A 10000-nucleotide genomic window follows, 5' to 3' on the forward strand; every position below is an offset into this window, starting at 1 on the left:
GGAAGAGGTGGCTTGCTGACGGCCACATAACACGGTTTACATTCAAACTAGATGTATTTCGGGTAAAATGCAAAAAACAATACCATAATGCTCCTCCCCCTCCCCCTACCCCTTTCCCATCAAACGCCATGGCAATCTACGGTTTTCTCAAACGTTTTTGCATGTCTCAATGAGTTCGAGGAAACCGTGCTAGAGAGTAATAAAAAACCAAACATGAATCCATGTCTTGCAGAGCAACAAGAAGCCACGGAGGAACTATCAAAAGACACCTCTCGGACAGACGTCATAATGTAAACAATGGAGTGATTGGGAAACATTGCCAACTACAGTTTTTACTATCGATGGTATGCGTCTAAGTAAAATATCTCCCGTTTGATCAATCGATAGTTCAAAGATGAAGTCACTCAGGTCTTTGTTATTGTTTTTTGCCATCCGCGTTTATGAGTAATGCTCACTGAACTGTATTAACCCGACTATAAACATTCATGGATACACACAGTTTTGTGTGTTGGTCCATTATACTTCCGGATGGCAATTTTATGAGCTTCTTCGCCAAGCGCATACTATCTATAGAACCAACACAGAAAACTAAATTTAAACGTTTATAATAATATTATCGAGATAATCGTGAGATAACTAGTCACCCATTTGGCGGTATAAAAATAACTGATCAGAGAGAGGTCGGGGTCCATTCATGTTATTGTTTATAAACAACCATGTTTGTCCGAACACGTGTAAAGGTCTGTTGCAAATTCCATGTTTTGATTGGTCAAAAACCTACGGGTTCATGGAGCGATCTATATTCATGTTTTCGTAAAAGCAGGTCATCAATCACATGATTTGTTGCTGTCCAACGATTGGATATTTCTAAACAAATGTAAACACGCTGCTTTGTTGACAAAAGTTATAAACATACCCATGTGTCAAGCTGAATCAAATGACCAATCGTGATGATGTTAGAGATTTTAAAATCTGTGAACACTTTTCACTAAGTGGGTCACTTTGAGCACATTTTGCAATGTGACCAATGACCTCGAGCACATCATCATCATCATTGCCTTTTTCACCCTGGGTCAGGGTATAGGCCACAGACAAACAGTTTCCATCCTTCTCTATCCTGGGCTAACTTTAAAAAAAATCTCATTCCAGGTTTTACCACTTCTCTGTTTATCAGCTTTTTAAAATTCTTCTCCATGTTCCTCGTGGCCTTCCCTTTGATCTTCTGCCCTGAGGGTTCCAGTCCAATACTTTCTTTGTTATAGTGGAGTCATTCTTTCTAAGCGTGTGTCCAATCCACCTCCATCCTCTTCTTCCTATTTCCTCTCCAAACTGGTTTCTGCTGTGTGCTTTTCCATACTTCTTCATTTTTAAAATTCTATCCATCCATTTATTCTGAGTAGCTTACGCATGCACCTGTTTACGAAAATCTGTACCCTCCTTAAACATGCCTTTGATGCGTTCCAAGTTTCACATCCATACAGTAGGACAGACTTCACGTTTGAGTTGAAAAGTCTTAGCTTTAGTCGAAGGGAGATATCTTTAGTTCTCCAAACTCTGTTCAAAGATGTAAATGCAGCCTGTGCCTTTCCTATTCGTCTCAAGCACATGGAAAGTTAATATAGAGCATGCCCATTGAGTTGACTTCGAGTAACTTTCAGATTAATTACCACCATAACAATATATATATACATGGATTACACCCCTTTGCAGTATGATCTCCATCTCGTCTGCTGGTTACTTGATAGTGTATCTGCTAGTTATGTACGAGGGACTCGTGGTCTACGCTTTCTTCAATCAGAGAGAGGACGAGCCCATATCATGTGGATTGATTAGAAACCCAAATCAGGTAAGCTTTTTACCAATTAAAGAGTGAAAATGGAGAGGCTTCGTATGGGAACAAAACAGCAAATGGATGTTTCGGGTACAAAGCCTTCGTCAGCACAATACACAAATTAACGTGGAAAACAAATAAAATAAAATATTATTTGTTTTCGACGTTAATTTGTGTATTGTGCTGACGAAACGTTTGTACCCGAAACGTCCATTGGAAGTTTTGTTCCCATACGAAGCCTCTCCATTTTCACTCTTTCATTAGTGTTTTCACAATCACCGGGTTCAGGCAGCCCCTACCGTTTTCAATTAAGCTTTTAACCTAAATTTGCGGCTTTATGGCCCAGTGGATCGTAAGGTCTTGCGTTCTGAACGGCGAATATGTCTCGGCCTTAAGTGACGCTGTTGGCTAGGGACCACTTGTAAACCGCTGGGAGCGCGTGTGGCGGATATTGCGCTATATAAAAGCTTAAGTTTTAAAAGAATTAACTCTCTTGAGTTCACCACGCTTGGAATTTGAACAATTTTGTTTGCATTTTCATTGATTTGAATTGGAGAGAGCTTTCCATGACAAGCCACGTGAATAACACCATACAATCTATGTACATAGAAATGAAAAAAATAAGCAAAATTCGTAATTTAATACCGAAGCATATAACAGAACTTTTAATTAATTCCTTGGTTTTATCTAAATTGGACTATTGTAACTCCCTTTGGGCGAATTTAACTAAAGACAAAATTAGCAAACTTCAGGTTGCTCAAAATAACGCAGCCAGGCTCATTGTACGCAATAACAAAAAATACCCGTCAGCAACTCTTCTCCTCCGTGAGTTACATTGGCTTCCTGTTGAAAAAAGAGTTGTCTATAAGATTTGTACTGTTGTCTACAAATCCCTAAGCACGAACAGTCCCTCCTATATTAAAGACCTTCTAAACATATATGTCCCCAATAGAAACTTGAGGTCAAGCAATGACCAATCAATCCTTGTCAAACCTAAGCCATTGCGTAAAATAGGTGAACAGTCTTTTCAATTTTCGGCCCCCCATTTTTGGAACTCTCTCCCGTCACACGTGAGATGCTCGGATTCGTTGACAACGTTCAAATCTCGCTTAAAGTTTTATCTTTTTACGTCATAATGTTGCAATATTATTTTCATATTTTGTTGTTGTTAAATTGAATTCGTATCACGTTTCCTTCACACTTGTCTCACTGTAATATGTTATGTTTTATATCACTGTAAAGCGCTTAGAGCCTGTGACAACGGGGTAAAGCGCTATATAAATGCCATTTATTATTATTATTGAAACCAAATTCTTATCATTGTGAAAAATATAATGGTTAAAAAATATATATTGTAGTTCTTTTTAGCCACACGGGGTTATCATGAAGCCAGCATATATCCAGATTTTAATAGCATTAAATAGAGAAGAAAAGTGAGATGTAAAAAAATCTGGTTCCTATTTCAATGGAAGTGTAAAACCAGTCTTCCAAAGGACTGAATACATACCTTGTGTAATACATCTTCTGGTGTCAGAGTGATGGCATCTTATCAAGTCTAAATAAATACTGGTCGTCAATGAAGACCATCCGTCCTCGCTCTTTTCATCCCGAAATCCCAAAAAGTCTTTCTCTATTACTACACATCCTGCCAGCTTATGATTAAACATGTAACAAATTCGTTATTAGTCCTCCGAAGGACAGGTTACATGCACACTTCCAAGGATTTGGGAATCAAAAGTGTAGAGAATTTGATGTCACGAAGTTTTCTCCCTATTGACAGTAGCAATCATTTACTACCTTTGTGACATAACGCTATTTTATCGAAAATGATTGTAAAAAATAACAGGCGCCATGATTCGTTCTACATGTTAATTGCTGTTGGCTAGGGACCCCTTATGAAGCGCTTTGAGCACGTTAAATGGATATTACATCTCAAGTTTGTTAATTAAAAATCATTTTGGGTTTAATGAATAATATATTGTTTCTCACTCCTAGATCATACCGTATTCAGTCCTGATTCTATTTGAAAAACTCCCTGGAATGGCCGGGCTGTTTCTCGCTGCTCTCTACAGCGCCTCACTCAGGTGAGTATGTGCAATAAAAGGAAATACAGGATGTCGATAAAGTCTTTCTCTGATTTCAAAGACTCATTATTCTAAAACTGTTATAGATATTGCATCTGTGTTCATCCATCTTCTAAGTAAAAGTCATATATTTATGCCCAATAGTCATTAACTCGCATTACATCATAAAATTTACAAAATTCAACATTAACTTATAAGTCATCATTTTTCTCCCCTATTTTGTCACAACAAGATCTTGACAGCCTCAAAAGTCTTGCCCAGGACCGTGACCAGTGGAAAAAATTAACAACATGGATGGAGAGAGCAGATATACTCATAGACTATGACTGAATCACACATTTCTCAGCAAGCGTCATTCGGACTGCGAAGCTTACTACTACTACTACTACTACTACTACTACTACTACTACTACTACTACTACTACTACTACTACTACTACTACTACTACTACTACTACTACTACTACTACTACTACTACTACTACTACTACTACTACTACTACTACTATTTCGGATTGGCAAAAGTACGACACAAAACCATTTGCTGTAATGTAAAGGCATGAAACAAAATCGTCAAAGTTAGCTCAACAAACATTCACATAGCCCAGTTTGCAGACCATTAGAGGAAAACGACTTTTTAAAAATTAGGATACCGTGATCTAAATTCGCTGAGACACGATTGATCACACTCTCGTCAAGCAAGCGATTTTTTGTCGAACTCTTGCTATTCCGAAATGGAAGGAGAGAAATATAAGGTCTTTTAAGTTTATGTTGATTCAAGTAAATTTGGTGATGTAATGTGGGTATATGGCTGATGAACATAAATGTATGGATTTTTCCAAGAAGAAGGTGAAAACAAGATGCCAATATAACGGTTCACTGGCTTAAAACTATCAACAAAAACAAAAGTACGTTTGACTAAATGTTATGTCTGGTCCACATTCCTATATGCCCGTGAAACATGGGCCATAACGAAGGAGATGGAAAGAAAATTGATGTTGAGATGTGGGTATTCCGAAGAATTCTGAGAGTACAATGGACTAGAAAGAAATCAAACATTCTGGTTCTTATTGATGCAGACCAAAGATCCAGAAAATTGTTGGCAGAAGTTAAAATGAGAAAACTGACCCTATAATGGACACATTCGGAGACACAACAACATCCAAAAATTAGTGCTAGAGGTAAAAGTAGCTGGCAGAAAGGCACTAGTCAAACCAAGGAAGTCCTGGATAGGAAATGTGGAGGCAACAACTGGCAAATAGATAATCGACTGCTCGGTAATGGCCCTTGAGCATGAAGAATTGCGCTCCATGACATTCAACCTCTGTAGGGAGACGGAACTCCGGTAAGGTAAGGTAACGGTTTAAGAATAATGTCTTTGAATTCAGGGAAAGACTTTATGGACCCTCTGTACAATAGAAATAGAAATCGTTGGAGGTCACGGGAATTCAGTTGGTGGAGCAATCGCGTTAGAGGCAAAGGGACCAGGTCTTAAAGCTGTATGCTGGCACAATCGACCGACTGTTGCAGCCTCATCGGCCTTCCTGGACCCGTTTTCATGAACGAGGACTAGATTTGGTAATTGACTAGTCTATCTAGTAAATGACTAGCTAGTCTTAAGCCCAAGCGAAGTAAGTGTCTAAAAAAATCGGATGTCATGAACGCTTTCTAGTCTCGGACTAGAAGTGCGCGTTGTAAGTAGAGTGACTAATTCCACTATTTGTGCGGGTAACATCACCTCTCCACAACACAAAGGCAGGTTAAGATACATCAACTTTCATACTTACAACGCAAATGATTTTCATAGAGGAAATTGCAACACACGTGATATTGACTGTCGACTGTTATAGACTACAACGATGTTAATTGACTATGGTCTGTCAATTCTATATTCAGAACATTGGCAGTTTCATTGAGACTACGAACACCGAGATTGAAACTCAAAGAAATTGAACCAAAAAATAAAACAAAACAAAAACAAATAATTACACAAAAGAGAAAGTGTGTTCTGATTAATCACATTATTTCAGTCAAATGCAATGTCAACAGAATAACTTTTGTCTCCACTATACTTTCTAATAATTTTTTGTTGTTGTTCTTGATTCTTTGACACAAACCCTTCGATTTCGGAGTCTCTCGTTCACTATCAACTCCGAGCCTATGGATTCACTTTTTTGTTGTTTTTTACTTACAAAAATATGTACCTTCGACGATCTGCATTTGTCTTATAGTTTTCTTTTCGAAGCGAAGCGCACTCAATCTAAAAATAGCTTCTATCTTGTCGACGCTATGACGTCACCCAGTAACTAGACTTAGACTAAAATATGAAGTCATGCTTCGGCAAATGACTAAAAATTAGTCCGAAGGTGCCGTGCTTTTAGTCCCGAACATGCTTAATCAGCTCACATTATGAAATCCGATTTTTAAAAGTCATTTACTAAAGTCAGAGATAGGTACAGTGCAACCCCGATGTAACGACATCCGTTATAGCGACATTCCCTGTATAACGACATGGTACTCAGGTCCCATTTTATTTTACTATATATCATTAGTAATAAAAACCCCTCTATAGCGACGTACATTTCAGCAAAACCCCTGTATAACGACATTTCTGGTCCGACAAACCTTGAAGGTGTTTGTCTACCATGAAATTGTTCGTAACTATTACAAGTGGTATCTTCCATTCTATGTATGTTGTCTACTCGTAATAAGCCCAGAGCTAGTTCTTATTGTAGCCACTGAAAACGCTTCTTTTTCAGCCAATCAATAGTCACATTTGTACAAAACCGCAGCCAATCAGAAGGCTCGCCTTTCACCCAATGAATGCCTGTGACAGGTCAACACTGGACTGTTTATAAATCCTTTGTCCACTCTCCATTCATTGCCGGTCCCAAGCCCGGATAAACTACAGAGGGAAAATGAAAAAGTATACATTCACTACACAAGACCCAAAACACCTCCTGATATACACACAGAGGAAACCTCTCTGTAACGACATCCCTCTATAACGACACGTTTTCCCGGTCCCGACGATGTCGTTATATCGAGGTTGCACTGTAGTCAGAGACTAAGTGCTAGTCCGCGACTGGGCATCCTTTGAGTTTGGGACCCAAATTGGTGACGTATAGAATAACATAGTTTTATTTACTAGAATTTCCGGATCTCCTCTACACAAACTCTCACATTTGACTGTTTTTAAATCTCCCCACAGTACTGTGTCATCAATCCTCAGCGGCCTGTCAATCCTTGTAACTGAAGACTTGCTCGAATCCAGATTGAAAAACACTTCGGATAAACGGGCCACTTTCTACGCCAAAATATCGGGTATGTGAAATTAAATGACTTTAATGCCCTACTGATTAGTATTCGACGGATAAATAAATGAATTCAAAATGAAATTCGTTTTATTCACCACTAAGGGGAAATTTGGGTTTTGGGTCTTTTCCACATGAAGACTGGAATAACCCAAGAGTGAGCCGCAGTGATGCGCCGTAGTGTCACACATCAATAGTAAATTAGCAAAAGAAACAAAAAGTGCGAAGTCACAGCTGCCTAGCAACGGCTCTTTTGGTTCCACACTCAGTAGAAATAATCAAACAGTTATTTATTTTTTTTACTCCTAAATCGCTAGTCGTTAAAAAAAATTGATCGAATTTTACTTCCTTCTGTGTCTTACACCTGTTGTGGACAGCACTCGGAGAGGGAGGTCTGTCGGTTTTACCAAATTCAAATTTTGGTTGCTGTGAGTGTGGTGACAGATGTTAAGAGGAAGTGACGTCACGATTAAGGAACCCTATTTATATCTGTTACAAATTCGTGTAAAAACACACATACACACACACACACACTATGATTTCGATTTGTAGAAAGTATTTTATTACTACTTTAACCATCATTGAATCATCATCATCATCATCATCATCACCATCATCATCATCTATTCACTATCATCATCATCATCAGAATTACATCATCACCATCAACATGATCATCACCACCACCATCATCATTATCATCATCATCATCACCGTCATCATCATCATCATCATCATCATCACCACCACCACCACCACCATCATCATCATCATCATCATCATCATCACCACGATCATCATCATCATCATCATCATCACCATGTATTACTACTATTTTAAAAATCAATTACGTAATAAACCTTAACTGTTTTAATTCCTATTCCAGTGGTTTTTCTAGGCCTCAGTGCGTTGATATTTTGCTTCATCGTCAGCTTCGTAGAAGGACCTTTGACCCAGGTAAACCTGACACAGACCTGCTTACTTCAACATTTAAACATTCGTAGATTTTAAGAATATTAAAATGGTAGACTATGATTAGCTTTATAGGTCAACTTACTTACTTACTTATCGGAACCAGCGACCACCTGAGCTCTAGCCCTTCGGTCTTGTGCCATGACGTAGAAGTTAGACGTCTTTTGTAGTTGTTCCAGGTGACTATAAAGTTTGTTACTGATGCTTGGATTTGGTGGAAGGAATGTGCATCTCAGGTCTTCAAGAGGTTGACATTCAAGCAAGTTTATAGGTCAACAATTTACCCCCACGATGAAAAAACAACAACTTCAAAATCTTTTGAATTATGTAATCTGGTACCAAACTTTTATTTTCATTAAGTTATAATGACTTAGAAATGCTGGTGAGTTCCTGAAGTTGGAGCCAAAAATGTTGTTCGCTGAAGGAGGGTTTTGAGCCCGAAACGATCCGTGGTATTTTGTTCTTTCTTGAAGCTGTTATATTTATTACTTTTTGCAGGTCTGTATCTATTTTCTATTCAATTTCAGATCGTCAACAGTGTGATATCCTCGACTACTGGGCCTTCGGTTGGCATATTCTATCTAGCCACGTTCTTCCCATCAACACACTCCAAGGTAAGCACTTTTGAAACAATACAAATACAATTACCATGTGTGTGTGTAAGTCATGATGGTGGCTACGTTCAGAGCCATTAGACCCAATAAACGGAGTCCATCCTGGTTTCTATAGTATGAAACAGACAATAGCAATTTGTTACACTTCGGATAGAGCGCTAGTCTATCTGTCCGCCATATGTCAAAAAACTGGAAGGCAGCAGGGATAGGCGGAGTATATCCCGATATGGTGACGCATTTGGGCCCTCAAAGTAAAGTGTGGACCCGTCTCCAGAGTACGTACTCAGAGCGTACTCAGCGAGGATGTCACCTGACTCAAGGTCTACTTCCACAAGTGGTACCTGAAGATGAACACCTCGAAAACCGTGGCCATTGCATTTCACCTGTGTTATTCAATCCTCTTGTGAGTAAATTGTCGATTTTTAAAGTTAACTATAGTGACTACGATTTTTTACATCCTAAAAATGAGGAATTTTTCATTTTCAAGTTGGCAGGTCTGTCACGGTGAACTGGAGCGCAGGCTCTCGTGAAAAATGTAAACAGATATAATAAAAAATGTTCATAATTGTTTGTGTGTGTGTGTGTGTGTGTGTGTGTGTGTGTGTGTGTATGAGTGTTTGTGAGTGTGGCTCAGCCAAAGTATTTGTAATTTAAGCGCTTAGAGTCTGAAATCTCGGAGCTATAGCGCTATATAAGTTTTCAGCATTATTATTATTATCATTATTATTATTATTATTATTATTATTATTATTATTATTATTATTATTATTATTATTATTATTATTATTATTATTATTATTATTATTTATTATTATTATTATTATTATTATTATTATTATTATTATTATTATTATTATTATTATTATTATTATTATTATTATTATTATCAAAAATTGGGCAAGGGGGGGGGGGGGGGGTGGGTGTTCTTGTATTTTTCTTTCTTGCGTTGTCTGTCAGTGTTTCATACACACTTTTTCAGATTTCTATCTTAAACACGTTCTTGCTCCCTAGTTTCTCAATTTGATGTTTTCAAAAATACAAGGGAATTGAAACATGTTTCATTTCAGGGCGTTTTCATTGGAGTTCTCATCGGAATTGCAATGTGTTCTACCTTTACAATGGGAGGTAACTTTAGCGGAGATGTGAAGAAAACCCCGTTCTTGTCCTTGGGTAACCATTCTTGTC

General features: G+C 38.0%; 1 protein-coding gene across 4 annotated transcripts in view; it reads left to right on the plus strand.

Annotated features, from left to right (window-relative positions):
• The window catches only part of LOC144957241 (sodium-dependent multivitamin transporter-like), a 36696-nt gene that overhangs the window by 22366 nt on the left and 4330 nt on the right, over positions 1–10000 (plus strand). For all 4 annotated transcript variants that reach the window (XM_078888319.1, XM_078888317.1, XM_078888318.1 and 1 more), the window contains exons 10-15: positions 1711–1846; positions 3827–3915; positions 7127–7239; positions 8116–8186; positions 8729–8815; positions 9883–10000. The exon at positions 9883–10000 is cut by the window's right edge and continues 112 nt beyond it. In XM_078888319.1, the coding sequence (XP_078744445.1) occupies positions 1711–1846; positions 3827–3915; positions 7127–7239; positions 8116–8186; positions 8729–8815; positions 9883–10000 (614 nt within the window). The remainder of the gene's footprint in view (positions 1–1710; positions 1847–3826; positions 3916–7126; positions 7240–8115; positions 8187–8728; positions 8816–9882) is intronic.

This window comes from Berghia stephanieae, chromosome 11 (genome assembly GCF_034508935.2).
Source record: "Berghia stephanieae isolate SIO BIC M18660-M18661 chromosome 11, UCSD_Bste_1.3, whole genome shotgun sequence".
Taxonomy (NCBI): Eukaryota; Metazoa; Mollusca; class Gastropoda; order Nudibranchia; family Aeolidiidae; genus Berghia; species Berghia stephanieae.